Source organism: Styela clava, chromosome 14, assembly GCF_964204865.1.
Source record: "Styela clava chromosome 14, kaStyClav1.hap1.2, whole genome shotgun sequence".
NCBI lineage: Eukaryota > Metazoa > Chordata > Ascidiacea > Stolidobranchia > Styelidae > Styela > Styela clava.
Genome location: NC_135263.1, coordinates 3,480,678 through 3,495,980, shown reverse-complemented (window position 1 = coordinate 3,495,980; position 15,303 = coordinate 3,480,678). Strand labels below are relative to the sequence as shown.

Below are 15,303 nucleotides of genomic sequence, written 5' to 3'. Positions count from 1 at the left end.
TCATTTTGATCCAATCCAACAAAAAACAGTTCCAGTGAGAGGGGAGGGAGATAGGACAGAGAACTGAGAAGTCAGGCGGTCGAAGGAATTGAGCGCAGGATGCGCAAGTGAAGAGAGAGACCGGAAACCAGAAACATCATGCGTTGCAGAGTGGGCAAGCGACAGGAGGAACCAGGCCCGAAATTAAGTAGCCGAGAGAGCATGAGAGACAGAGGGGCGGCTAAGCGAGACCCCTGCGCGTGAGAAGTATTGGCGACACCGACCGAGCCTGACAACACAAGCAAGGAAAGAAAAAATGAATTCATAAATAATCAATGTAGTAGAAAGAATGATTTTTTATCATCATCTGAATGTTATCAGCTGCTTTTTGGCTGTGTCTACTGCTTCTGTTGTTACAAATGTCCAGTGCAATAAATAACCAATTTGGAATCTTGTGTCTTAGTAAAAAGAAAGAACTGTGATAATAGCTATCGATCGAGTTATGTTGTCACACTACCTCATACAAGAGGTGTTTTCTCTAATCGCGTTAAAACTGAACTGCATTATTACCTCGACAAGTGGTAATTATTATCGCGTAATTTATCGGTATAATTATTGGACACGGAATGGACCTGTGGATTTGTTAGCATTGAAGCGTGTGCTTGATGGTCGAGGAAGCCGAAACCGACCCGCGGTTACGTGAACAACCCTACAGCGACGAAGAGCCCAGCAATCTTCTCGCACATAACCATCCCCACGTGGGATTCGAACCTGCGAACACACGCAGAGTAATCAGAGGTGCGGTGGCGAGCGGGTTCCTAATCGTTTAGCACGATGAGCCACACCGGCGGGTTGTTATTGTTGTTTTTCATATCGAGCCAATATCAGCTCAAATAATCTTCGCAAAAAACATTGCTGCGAGCGTTTCTATAACCGCATGCGTATGTGTTTTTCGAAAACAAATATATATATATATCTTCAATAGTAGTTATTAATTGAAACTTTCGCGAAAACAACAGGAAATGCCAAGGTTTGAGAAACGTCATACCAGAAATATTTTTTATTGAAGTCTCGCGCAGGATAATCAAGAATTCCGAATCAGAATTACTGGCGGTTTATCACATTAGAGACCGCTTGTCTCGAGTTCTGTTCGGAGTAAAGGTGCGATAACATCATGAAAATAAAATATAGGTAACAACATGCGAGAAATATGCTCAATTGTGCATTATAAACAATGTAATCGCTGACCGGCTACAGTATCTTTCACCGTCCGATTAACTGATAAGAATAATTACTAAATTCGTTGTATATTGGCATCTAAAAACGCCGTGTCCATTGTTCCCTTCGTTTTAGGTTAGATAAATATAAAACCTTTGGCAATTGGTTAAAGTAAACACATGAAGTGGAATTCATGCCATTTTCAGGCCTAGATAAAAGTATGTACTGTTAGCCTTCCCTCCCCCTGAATAAATAAGAAGAATAAATAAGAAGATTGATCAAGACAATGGGTATCCTAATTACATGGGGAATAAACCATGGCCTCTCGTCCGGTTACCAGTTCATATTGTGCTACGTAAAAATTTAGCCAGTATTTGTTGTAGATACATGGGATTTGATGGCGATTATGGTATTGACCTTGCCACGACTGAAACTCCCGCAATTCTATCGTAAATGATTCTCCCACACATGTTATTTTAACCCACGCAGGGTAATCATAGATGAGATAGCGAACATGATCGTTAATTGGAAACGGATACTGTAACCGCATTCAACATTATACAAGCAGATATGTTTAATTCAAATGTTACATTCATTCCATACCAACCAAAAATAATGACATAAAACTGTCATTGTAAAATAATCAAAATACTGTACCGAGGTCCCGTTGATTTTGGTTCTGAAGTCAGTTCTCAATATATCATACCACGTTTGTTTTATTTAATCAGTGTTTAGGTGAGCACACCCTGTTTATTGAAATTTGGGCGCTCCGGAAGTATGTGTACCAAGATGACGCACAACCTGAACCCTCGCCAGGTACACATACTATGTTCAGGTTGTGCGCCATCTTGGTACACATACTTCGGGAACACCGAAATCTGTAATACGAAATTAGTTGAACGGGTAAACCAGGGGTGTTCAACTCGCAGGCCAAATGCGGCCCACAAGGAAACATTGTGCAGCCCGCGGAAGAGAAGCCTATTTTGAATAGCGTGCGACCCGCGCAACGAACTTTTAAATTTGTCTAATCTAGTATGTGTAAGTATTTCTAATCCCTTTGCGTTGCAAATCCTATACTTGAGGTCGTGTAACAACACATGTCATAAGATCAAAAACCTGCAACCTGCTGCAACTACTTGAAAGCGTATGATAATGAAGTTGTGGTCCGCGGTTTCACCCAGCTATTTGTATCTGGCCCTCCTGTATTAACGGTTGCACACCTCTGCACTTAATCATTTACCACATGTAGTATCAAAATTTATGCTTCATAAGAACACAAAACACAGAGACACGAAATTTCGTTATCCTCAGCATTTATTCATTTAATAGATCCCAAACTTAGCACACCCAAGCAAAAATGATGATCTAAAACAGGCCTGCACAACTCAAATTACCACGAGGGCCGCAAGCATAAATCTGAAGGCCCGGCGGTCCGCAAACTTTGCCACATACATATACAACAAGCTGAACTACAAATCAAAATAATATTGTGAAACAGTTAAATTTAATGAAACACTTTCATTACTGGGGAGCTTAAAAATAAAAGGAATCTTATTTTCTTGAGTAAAACCAAGGTAGGCCCTACAGTATTTTTGCATATGAGATGGAAAATATGTATTGAATTGGTTCATCCACCTTGAAAACCCATCCTTCATTTTCAATATTTCTTTTTCATTAGAATTAGGTATTGCGTGTTGCAGTATAAACTGACTGCAGGAAAATATTTTACTCAGGTTCAGTTTTGTAAAATCATCCCAAATATATGTATGACAATTTATTTAGTCATATCTACCCTTAATGGATATTTTCATTGTAGGCTAGACAAACAATCCGTTTAGTAGCAATAGATTTTTTGACTGTTAAATTACATTTTTCTACAAAATCTGCTCCAATTTATTTGAAATTTTACAGTAAATAGCAAAATCTTTTGTGCGAGAATTTCTGCACTATTCATAAATGAAAGAATTTTTTTTTAAATCTAAATTTGAATCAAAAAAGAAACTTCAGTTTCATAAACTGCTAGTAAAAATAATGGGGTTATTAATAGGTTGCTAATATGCACTAATGGGTGTGAGATTGTATACCGATATTGTTTTAAGCGTGATTCAGTCTGAATACTGAGATATCTAAATCAGGGTTTCCCAACTGGGGAGCGAGGGGTCGAGCGACGATTTTTAGGGGTCGCGAAGATCACACCAATTTCACACAAAGTTCGATATTTATTGAAACTAGTGCAAAACAGAAATTTCAAGATTTCGAATATGATCGGAGTAGCGGCGCGCTTGCATAACAATGCCGGCTTTGATTGTTAGACCCGAGAAGTGCCGTGGTTCCAAATCACCCGCGGGCCGCACAGAAGTATCTAGCGGGCCACATGCGGCCCGCGGGCCGTATGTTGTGCAGGCCTGATCTAAAATGTCAATATACATAACCAACAAGCATTAAAATTAAAAACAGATAAATTTGGTAAAAGGCTATTCTAACAGTTCCAATACCATCAGAATTTTTCAGAAAATAACATCCATGCAAATATGAAGCCAATATATTTGAAATAATAAACAATTTTATTTCTGACCGTTAACCATGAAAACTTGGTTCAACAGTTTACCATTCATAAAATTTATAACAATGAAATTTGGTTATCAATTACCGTTTACAGTATCTAAGATATTTTAAGTTTCCAAAAATGAACATTTGCACTACACGGAAAAACAATGAATTATCAGGATTTGTACCCGTTAACCAGAAAAATTTGGTTATCGGTTAACCATGTACAATATATTTAACATTAAAATGTGTCAAACCTAAAATGTACAGATAAACGATAATTCACCATAAATTTCAACTGTCAACCACAGAAATTTGGTTAACGGTTTAACCATTTACAGCATTCAAAGTTGTTAAAATTAAAAACCATGGAAAAATTCTATTTGACCAGATTTTGTACCCGATAACCATAAAAATTTGGTTAACGGTTCAACCTTTCCTAACCCTAGTAAATATGCTGCTCAAAATACTAGTAAACTCTATCCACGGAAACTTGGGTAACGCTTAACCACTAAAATTTGATTAACGATTACCCGTAAACCATTTACAACAATTAAAACATTAGAAAAGGAAAAATTACTTAGTAACAGCATTTGTAACCGTTAGCCATGTAAATTCGGTTAACAATTAAAACATTAGAAAAGGAAAAATTACTTAGTAACAGCATTTGTAACCGTTAGCCATGTAAATTCGGTTAACGGTTTAACCATTACCAAGCCTATTAATGTCAACATAATATGTTGTCACATCAACACAAAGTAATAATAGTATCTCATATTTGAGACAAATAGCAGAATAGCACAAGAATTTTTCACAAAAGAAAATTGAATTCAAGACAAAACAGTGTAAAACGCTTCATTTACAATTTCATTCAACATACAGTGACAAAGGTAGAACTTCTGAGTAATTGAACTGTGGCAAGGAAAATTAAAAACCTGAATATCAGGCAAGAAATTGTGTATGCTTCAGTGGAAGGATTGGTTATATCAGGGGTCAGCAACAGGCGGCCCATGGGCCAAAACCCAGACCATCAAGCCACTTAGTGTGGCCCTTATCAACACTCAGATTCTTACCCATCAAGCATAAGATCCAGTTAATGTTAAAAAAGGCGTTGGTAATCAGTATTATATTTACAACGTAAAAATGGCACTTCAGGGTGAAGGGGTCGTGAAAATGGGTGAAAATACATGTTTTTTTCACCATTTTGCCTAGTGCCCAAGATACAACAAGATTTCGGGTTATTGTAATTACATAGAAGTCAAAATAGATGCATTATTGTTCAGAAGAGATAGCTAGGAAGTGGGCACTTTAATCATTGGGTTCAACTCCACTCAACATGAGTAAGCTTTGCGTCCACTTTAGTATTGTGCTCAAAGCACCCCCTCCCAGAGCTAGCTGTCTCTTTCTGAGTAGGCCTCAGTGGCTTATCTAGAGTATGGCAGCCATAGGCGGCGTTAGGTAAGTGGCACAAAAAGTTTTAATAGTAAAATGTTTCAATAGAATCATTTCAAATTGAAATCAATTCAAACTCACATTTTTACCTAAATATTAACATACGAATATCTCAATTCAACAACAGTTATTAAAAATTTTCAGGTAACGATCAAGTGGGGCGCATTTTAAACGTTACCAGGGGTGCCATTTTACGTAGAAACGACACTGGTCTCCCTAATTAATAAGCACATTTTTTACTGTTAAAAGACAGTTTCAATATTATAATTCCATAAGGAATAAAGCTTAAACATAAACCACAGTAAGTTTTTACAAGGATTCTTGAGGCAGCGCTAGTTACTGTGTATTTACGACTGGATTGTGTATATATAGAGATATAGCTAATAAATCTAGCTCTTAGGAAATATGATAAGAATCCGAAAACGGCAATGTAGGGTATATTTTAAACGAGGCTTGACTAACATGCAAATTCTGACATTCTATGCTTCTGGAATAAAGATAAATTAAAACTTTCCAAAATAAGCACACAAAAATGTGGGACAGAAAACAGAGCTACAAAAGTAATATAGTAGCAATATTGAACAAATAACAGGGAACTCATATTCACAAATAAAGAGAATCAAAAATCTCATAAGTCACACAAAATAGGTTGTATGAGATTTTGTTACACTAACTTCTTCTTGACACAGTATTTACTGAAGCGGAAATTAGCAACATTATCAATTGCCAGTTTTTAATGGAATGTTTCTGACTAGTTATGTATGCTTCATTACCTTTCAGTTATAATAGTTAAATTATACAGAAAATGTAGCAAGAACCAGCAGATAAACGAAAAAATATGCAAATGTTGCAGCATCACCAAATGCCAGTTTGAATAAGATAATTCTGATTGGTTATGCTTCATTAATTTAAAAAAAAAAAAGCAAGAACTAGCAAATGAATGGAAAAGATTATACAAATGACTAAAGAACATGGCAAAATATAGCATCACATAAAATAATAAGTACGATAAGTTACATTTAATAAGGTAGTTTGAACATAAAACTTTTGTAGAGATTCAGTTGTTACTCGATTCCATTACATTTGAACCCACGACAATTGCACCTGCATACTATTGCACCTATGGAAATTAGTTATTTTACAGATATTTGAACCCATACTAACCCTAACCCATGGATTTTAGCACCCTCATATAGAATGAACCCGCGAATATACTGGTGCAAATGTATGGGTTCAAATGTACGTGGGTTCAAGTGTACGATCACCTTGTTACTCCGTTAGCAAAGTTGATGGTGCTTTAAAGTTTATTGATGAGCCCTAAAGGCATATTTTTTTAAAGAAATCTAAAGTACGTTTGGTATGTATTAAATGAAAATAATGATATAAGAAATTGAACAAAATGAAATGAAATTATTTTTGTCACTTCACAGCGATTTACTAAGTTGGCATATTTGCTACAAGTATATCTTATCAAAAATTATCTGAAATTCTGATAATTATAAATTAGAATCAGGTATTATGTCTTATTGCCCAGCTAATAAAATCTCAAATCTTCATTCTCTGATTCTGTTCCATCTTAGGTTACCATATAACAGTTTGAAACACAAAAAAAGTTGCAGAGTCAGTTCATACAAGCCTAACTCTCATCGCAGTAAAAATTCGGCATATACGTGTCTAACTTTGTCAAACGAAATGACATTACCCTAACTCAAAGAGTTTAATGCATACACACAAAGTAGTGCTTGGTACGCTGTAACAGATATACCGGTATGTGATCGGTTGTCATACACATACGGCGTGTTACAATTTGTAGCGTTGGCTCATATGCGAATTTTCAAAAATTCACCGAATTTAGGATCGTTTTTAAGGGTCTCTGGCTTTCTGCTTATATGCAAGGATATATGGTAGATCAGAAAAAGAGAACATAAGACGAAGAGAAAAAGATAGGAAGGCAGCAACTTAAACTAATTCTTCGTAATATAAGATGAACATAATCAAAGTAAATCAATGTTGGAGCAATAAAAAGATGGTACTTATAGAAATTCAGATTCAAATTTGGCAACCTTATTTGAGGTATATAAAGCAGCTTGGAAGAATCAGAATTAAGTTCACAAAAGATGTTTAGATTTGAACAAAGACCGGTTTCCAAGTTTCAATAATAAACTAAGTTAAATTAAACATTAATAACTTTAAGAATAAAATCCGGACCCAAACATCAAAATGCACTACAAAAAAACAGCAAAATTATTACGATCATTTTTTTACTTTTTTATCTCTTTCCAAGCACATTTATATTCTAAATAAAAAAAATTGCTTCAGATGGGTATCACACCGACAATAAAAAATTAGGGCTCCCGAAGAGCTACCATGATATAAAACTTAGAGCATGTAAGTCAAAATGGCCAGTAAAAGACAATAGTAGTGAATTCCGGTTAACCGAAGTTTTAGAAATATATAACTTTAGGTACCTATATATATAACGATTTCAGCAAATATAAATTGGTAAACAACTTAAAGTAGTTAAAAGTTGAAATGATCCGTAAAATACAAAAGTAGCACGCAGTTCCAGTTAATCGAAGAATTTCAAGAAATATGTTCAGGCACTAAAACCTAAAACTTTCAGATTGCAAGTCGATACGTTTAAGACGCAGATAAACATCAGTACCATAACCTTGCATACTTTGCACCACAAGACTCCCACCCATGTATTCCGCATAACAGCGAGACATTGGCAATCCAAATCCATGGCCGTGCATTTTGCTGTTTCCATTCGGACCTTGATTGGCCATGGACATCATGTCACCCATTGGGTTACTTTCCGAATTAGTTGTCTCATTCGCTGTCGTGAAATTATATTCAAGAACTTTGTCGATTACTTCATGGGGAATTCCCCCTCCTCTGTCAGATATTTTTATGATGAAATCTTGATGGTTATTGACGATCGTGACAATGATATCTGGTAAGCCGTTTCCATATGATGACGAATGGTGCTCTACGCTGAATCTCATCGCGTTTTTCAACAGCTCGCAAATGATATAATCAAATGGTATCGGAATATATGGGAAATGAGCTTGAATGTGTCCACACATCCTTACTTTTGGTGCTTTACCATACTCATACTCGCACATTTTTGTCGTGAAATTTGTGAACTTTTCGATAGATTTTGCGGGGTAAAATTTTGTGTGTATCATGCCAATATGGTCTTCTTCTTTTCTGTGCAATAAAATATGGTGCATGGCAAGCATTCTGATCGCTAGGCGTGACGACAGCATGCGATCCAAAAATTTTCTTGCCATATGAGCTCCAAGCATTTCTTCGTTAAGATGTTTGTGACATTGTCGAAACCCAGTTGCCAGATCTTTTATTACAGTGCTATGGTCGTCGAGTAACCTTTCAAGCAATACAGCATATTCTTTTACATCCTCTGCTGTTTTAATTGCTTGGAAGTTGTGTAATTGTTTGAATGATTGAATATATAAATCGTGGACACGCAAGATTACAGGATTGCATCCCATGATAAATGGAAGTCCGTGAAATGACTTGATGCGATGTGCAACACGAACTGGTAGTTCTTTGTGTAAATATTGTGCACTTTTTAAAAGATATTTGTCCAAATGGTGAGAATCACCAGAGTAGAGAATCATCCACGGCGTCAAACGAACGGACTTTTGCTCAGCAACATGCTCAATTTCACTCTGATTGTAATAAGCTGCAACAGCTCTTGCTCGCTCCCTCGCCTCTTGTGAATATTCGTGTTTATTTCTAAGTTGTGATATGCAAAGTTTTTCCTGTGCTCTTGCTAAATTACGGCTCCAATGTGATAAGCGTGTTCCAGCCATCGCGGACGACGGACGTAAAGTAATAAAACCACAGAATTGTGTAAGTCATACACTTTATCTGTGCTGTTCTTTCGTTTAATGGTGAAAGTGTTTATGATTAAATTTCCCTTTTTCATTCCATGTTTTTCCCTCGCGCTGCACAGGCGCTTTGTCCCGTCCCGAAAGCGAAACTCGACAAGAAGCCTCAACGATCTGCAGAAAGGCAGTTTCTCCCATCAAACATCATAAAATGTGCGTCAAAGGGGCGTCGTTGACAGGAAAAGCTTGTACACATCGATAGTTTACTCGTAAATAAATCCTCGATAACGAAATTCGATTTATTTGTAACGATCAGTAATTTTATTTTATTACCCATAAAAGCATTTTACTCTTACATATAGGTTGAAAGAATTGTCTCAAACCATTTTAAAATGATTTATTGTTTTCGAACAAAGATTCCGAGGGTCAAAGGTCTGTTTGCTTCTGAAAGGACTTGACCTGTGTACAGATGATTAGGAGCGGTATATATTGCGATGTACAATAATGGCAAAATAAAGAGTTCACACATACACATAAAAACCTTTTTTTTTAGTTTATATTATATTTGATTTATTTTATTTTATATTATAAATGATTTATTTTATTTCATACTTATCAGAAGGGGTGCATGCCGCACATTCGTGTGTTTTGGGCCAGTATGGTCTTGTCTCTTGTGCATCATCCCGTCTTTAGTGTTTGTAATTACTAACTCTTTTATATTAATTTCACGGAACGAACAAACACACATACATACATACATTTCAAGCAATAGCAACACATATTTACTTAAATTACCAATAACCGCATAATGGCAAAGGCCGTAATTGCCATATCGTCACGCCCAACTGCGCTCCATAAATAAACAAGGCCCATTTCGTGTATCCAAGGAAACCGACGCCAGCTGACAGTTCGGGTTCGAATTCTATTTATTTTATTCTGTTATTCTGTAGCCTTATATTCAGAGATAGTCATGTTGAAATCGATGTACATAAATTCAGTTTCATATTTGTGGTGAAAAGAACCAAATATGCGAAATTCACCGCTTAGTTTTAGCTCTGTCTGTCTGTGAACTGGTGAACCACGCCGTACGTCAGACTCAGGTGCCTAGTTTAACCTCCAAACTTTATCAGTTTATTCTAATTTATTATATAGTTCTACTGGTATACCGGTACCGGTATACAATTTTATAATATACTTTTGAGAAATCAGTTTTATACATTCTTGCTATCTGCTAACTTTGTTAGTAATGAATTCTAGGGAGAAATGAAATGCCATTATCTGATTATGGTAAATGTAGACTAACTGTAAGTCAATGTGCAGATATTGGAATATTTTATAACATATAGGGTACACTGGATAAATATTAAAATGAGCTATGGTTCAAACTGTAAGTAAAGCGGTAGGCTATTCAAGTTATAGCAGTAAACATAAAATGAATTTAGATAAATAAAATACATTTAAAAAGAGACACCAAATTATTGAGGTACGGTACCATAATTTTATACTTTATAGCAAGTGGATGATATCAATATTCTAAAGATATTCATATCTTATATGCTCTTGCAGCTGGGTAGTATTATTCATTACATTCAGTAATTATTTGAATTAGCATAAAAAATATTGATCCTCAACCTTTCTTGTGAAACAAGAAAGCGCTTTTATGTTTCTTCGAGAATATTCTGTCCAAAAATCATGCATAAAAGATTCTCTTTATTGAGGGAGGTTGAATTGTATGGGTGCATGTCACACGTTTGTGTTTAGGGTATTCTAGTATAGTCCTGTACATGCATCCCAAGTAGAATTCTTACGAAACCAAAATCATTAGCGCAAGTTATCTCTATATTATTCACCATTATGGGACGAATAACATATACTTACTTGGGTTGAAACAAACCAAAATTATTAATTTAAAATTTTTTTCCATCAAGGTGATTGGTTGATTTTATAAAAATAAATGGATTAATCATAGAGCATTATGGCTGCTGAATTTAGATGTGGTGGGTTATTATTCACTTCAAAATTCGATTCCGGAAATTTGGCTGGAGTAGAAAAAGTAGAACGCTCGGATAGCGACAGTGACGGAGCACCTAATGATCCTTATGGAATTAGAGTTATTCCAGATTACGAGTTCAACGTCTGGACAAAACCGGATTGCGGCGGAACTCAGTATGAGAATGGAAACCGTTCATGGTTTTATTTTGGTATTCGGGGAAATACTCCAAATAAAGTGATAAAAATAAATATTGTGAATTTAAATAGACAAGGGAAGTTATACAGTCAAGGAATGTCTCCTATGGTGAAAGTCTTACCCTCAAAACCAAAATGGGAGAGAATACGTGACAGAGCAACATACCAAATGGTTGATGGACAATTTACATTATCATTTACATATAGATTTTCAGACCATAAAGGAGGAACAACTTATTTTGCGTTCTGTTTTCCATGGTCTTATGCAGAAAGCCAAGACCAACTCGAAAAATTAGACGAAACCTTTCCTGGCTGTGCTGAAATTCGACCAGGACAACTTCCCGATAGTGCTGTATACTACCATAGAGAAGTTGCTTGTTTCTCTCTAGACAAAAGAAAAATTGACGTTCTGACGATAACATCATGTAAGGGAATGTTATCAGAGCGTGAACCGCGACTTGAGAATCTTTTTCCCGATAAAAGCGTCCCTCGGCCTCATAAATTTTCAAATAAACGAGTTTACTATGTGAGCAGTCGTGTGCATCCTGGTGAGACGCCTGCTAGTTTTGTTTTTAACGGTTTTCTCGAGTTTGCTCTTCGAGAAAACGACGCTCGTGCACAAGTTCTGCGAGACAGATATGTTATAAAGATGATTCCTATGTTGAACCCTGATGGTGTGTATCGAGGACATTATCGAACTGATCAAAGGGGGGTGAATTTAAATCGACTTTACCTGATGCCAGATTTTAGAGACCATCCTTCAATTTATGCCACACGTTCTTTATTATTATTTTATCATCACTATTACCAATATAAGGATCAAAATAACAACAAAACCATGACAAATCAAAATGGAAATGGTGACACTGCAGAAAATAGCAATGACTCGGATGTTTCAGAAAAACAAATTAGCAGTGACTCATCAGAAACTGAAATTGGGAAACAAAAATCTAAAGACAGTATAATGTCGATGTGTTTCGGAAAGAGAAAGGACTCAATAAAAGAAGCAAAATTTGTTCCTTTTCAAGGAGATTATTTAGGCATACCACCACGAGAAAGTGGGATTGCGTTTTATGTAGATTTACACGGTCATGCCTCGAAAAGAGGATGCTTTATTTATGGAAACCACTTAGAAATTGAAGAGGACCAAGTAGATAATTTACTTTTTCCTAAACTAATTTCCCTAAACAGTGCTCATTTTGATTTCAATGGATGCAATTTTACGGAACGAAACATGTATCTTAAAGATAAGCGAGATGGAATGTCTAAAGAAGGATCTGGCCGTGTTGCAATTTTCAAAACAACTGGGATTATACATAGTTATACTTTGGAGTGTAATTATAACACAGGTAGAACTGTGAATTGTATTGCTTCGACTGTGCCTAATGGAAAAGCTACGCCTCCTCCCCCAGCTGGTTTCCCGCCTAAATATACACCTGAAATTTTTGAAGGCGTTGGACGTGCAATGGCAATCGCTGCATTGGATTTTTATGGCTGCAATCCATGGTCAAGGTTAAAGCATTCCGAGTTTACTTCGCTTGAAAATTTAAGAAATTGGATGACTAGATACGTTAGGAGCTCGCGAGGAAACCCGATACTGCCAAGAAAAATGACTACAAGAATCCCAATTACCAACTCTAACCTTTCAACCAACGTAAATTCTAACGGCACAACAAACGGCAATGCTAGAACAGCAAATAATAGGTTTTCTGGAAGTTCAGATTCAAGGAAAAATGCAGTTTCAACATACAGAAATGGTCCGAATAGTAACGGAAGTTCCAATGGATCAAATGGTACAAAAAGAGTTGTGGCCACAACTAAAAATCAGCTTTCCCCATTCAAATCAATGTCTACTCCATCTGTAAGCAATATCATGGGAACAAATCGGTTCACAAATCGTCAGAAAACGTTAATCCGAGTTACCGTGAATAATAATGGAAGAACTGTAAAAACCACTCAAGAACAACCAACACATATAAAATCATCAAAATCATTACAGCCTTGTCAAAAAAGCAAAACGACGCAAGAAACTCCAGTCACGCTGTCTTTTACCACAATGAATGCTGGTTTGAAAAATTCTATAATACCCAGTCCTGCAGTTTTGCCAAACGTTATCGAAAGCCTCGGACCTGAAATCGATGAGCGACTTTTGATCTGTTTGAGGGCACTAGAGAGCCCTAGTTTTCCACACTCTGTGGATGGATCAACTATGCTGCCATATACTCCTCCGAATCTGAATTCATCATTACAAAATGGACATTTGGCGTCTATGACCCCCCCTTTACATCATCGCAGCTTACCTCAACATATTAGGAACGACAGTATTATACAAAGTCTTACACAAGAATACAGTATGAACAATTTGGAACTGCCAGCTGGTGACACTAGAGGGCTGAACCACTACGCAAAACAAGCAAATTATCTGCTAGGTAGAGCACAAAATTTTGGACACGTTGGGGCTCAAAAACAGAACCTGTCTCAAAATAAACAACAATACCCAAGGCTAAGAGAATCGGGCTTCATTAGCCCTCAAGTTTGTAAACCTCCTTCTTTTATAGGAAGAGGGAAGAGTGCTTTGTCAATGGAAGCCCCAATGAGTCATGTTGCGAGCAACAAAATTACACCTACGAGTTCCGATCGTATTACTTTATCTACCGGTAACATCCCTTCTTCGAGCTCTTTTCATAATAATGGCCAAGTTGCGCAACCAGTGGTTCTGACTATAGATGGCGCTGAAAAACATCTACCTCTTACTGTTACTCGTAAACCGATCATTCATCCGAAAGACGAAAACGCAAATTTTATGCTAAAAATGAACGGCGATGTATATAACCCCACAACACGGCCCCCGATTGTACATTTCAAACCAAACGGAGGTTTATTGCCAGAAAAAATCGGAGATGAGAGATTACAAAAAACTCCTACTCCGAGTAAACGAGTCAGCAAGCTTAGACAACCGAGAAAAATAGGATCGGGAAAGCGTGAAGTCACTCGCCGAGGGAGTGGTTCTCAACTCAGTGCAAAATCAGGGATAGATAAGGAAATGCGATATCTGAAAACACCTAAATCTGGCAGAAATTCTCGAAATGGAAATATTACCGGTCCAATGCTTTCAGGTGAAGCAGTACAACTCACTCCTCGAGTGCAGAAAACTGTCATTGACGATAGTATCGATAGTTCAAGAGTTATTCCGACAATGTTCACTGATGCGGAAAGTTTATCTCAAATGAACATAAACACAACTTCACCAACCGCCATTAACGCTAGCATCATGATGATGAACTGCAGTCCGAAAGGAGATGAAGTTTGACCTTCAACTTTTATAATGAACTCCATTTCCAGGAAGTTAATTTTCAAACTTCATTCGACCTTTGACCCAAGGGTATAGAAGTTAAAAAGAGCAAAGTGTTAAATTTTTCATATAGTCTGTATTGTGTTTGTTCTTCATGCATATTATTCCACTGATATATTTGTACGCCACTGTGTCTTTTATTAATGATTTTATGGAATTTCATTATATTGAGCTGTTTTCTTGACAGTATAGTCTTGAAATGTTTCTAGTCTTGTGTCAACCGCTTTCCAATGATATTTCTATGACCCTATTCACAATCTAGTTAACCTACATGAAGTTCTTTCCATGTCGGTGATAGCTTGAAGCTCTTTTATTATTAATATTTTTCCCAGTTTTAGATGAAGGGGCCTGAGACCTTGTTATGAGCAAATTTGCAGAAAAAGTAATATAATTATTTGAAAATGGCTGTCTTGTTGTCTCTTTTAAATTCTTGTGATCATAATATGGATATCTGTAACATTTTTATCATGTAAAATCCATGATGTAAAACAAAGCTTCCCAAACTTTTCAGCTAGCGAATCCTTCCAATATATTACGATTCTCCGCAACCCTTCTCATGTTTGAAATGGTAAACAGTTTGAAATATTTATTTTTAATATTTTCTTGACACACCTGCTTCTCGGATGTTACAATAAAAGTTAGGATTGGTATGTGAGCGCACCTCTTCTCCGATGTTTTGCACTATAGTATATGTTAATAATTGTGTTTCTA

General features: G+C 36.5%; 2 protein-coding genes across 2 annotated transcripts; one reads left to right on the top strand and one right to left on the bottom strand.

The window, feature by feature from the left end:
• Positions 1–2,518: 2,518 nt before the first annotated feature.
• Positions 2,519–9,495, bottom strand: LOC120341705 (branched-chain alpha-ketoacid dehydrogenase kinase-like). The gene has a single exon (XM_039410285.2). It carries the CDS (start codon positions 9,033–9,035, stop codon positions 7,800–7,802), a length of 1,236 nt encoding a protein of 411 aa, XP_039266219.2. The 5' UTR covers positions 9,036–9,495; the 3' UTR covers positions 2,519–7,799.
• A 1,486-nt stretch (positions 9,496–10,981) lies between these two features.
• LOC120341704 (cytosolic carboxypeptidase-like protein 5) lies at positions 10,982–15,022 on the top strand. Its single transcript, XM_039410283.2, has one exon. The coding sequence runs from the start codon at positions 11,029–11,031 to the stop codon at positions 14,548–14,550; it is 3,522 nt and encodes a 1,173-aa protein (XP_039266217.2). The 5' UTR covers positions 10,982–11,028; the 3' UTR covers positions 14,551–15,022.
• Positions 15,023–15,303: the final 281 nt, after the last annotated feature.

Bases quoted from the DNA above. Each gene is read 5' to 3' on its own strand.
- LOC120341704 (XM_039410283.2), top strand. From the start codon at position 11,029: ATGGCTGCTGAATTTAGATGTGGTGGGTTATTATTCACTTCAAAATTC.
- LOC120341705 (XM_039410285.2), bottom strand. From the start codon at position 9,035: ATGGCTGGAACACGCTTATCACATTGGAGCCGTAATTTAGCAAGAGCA.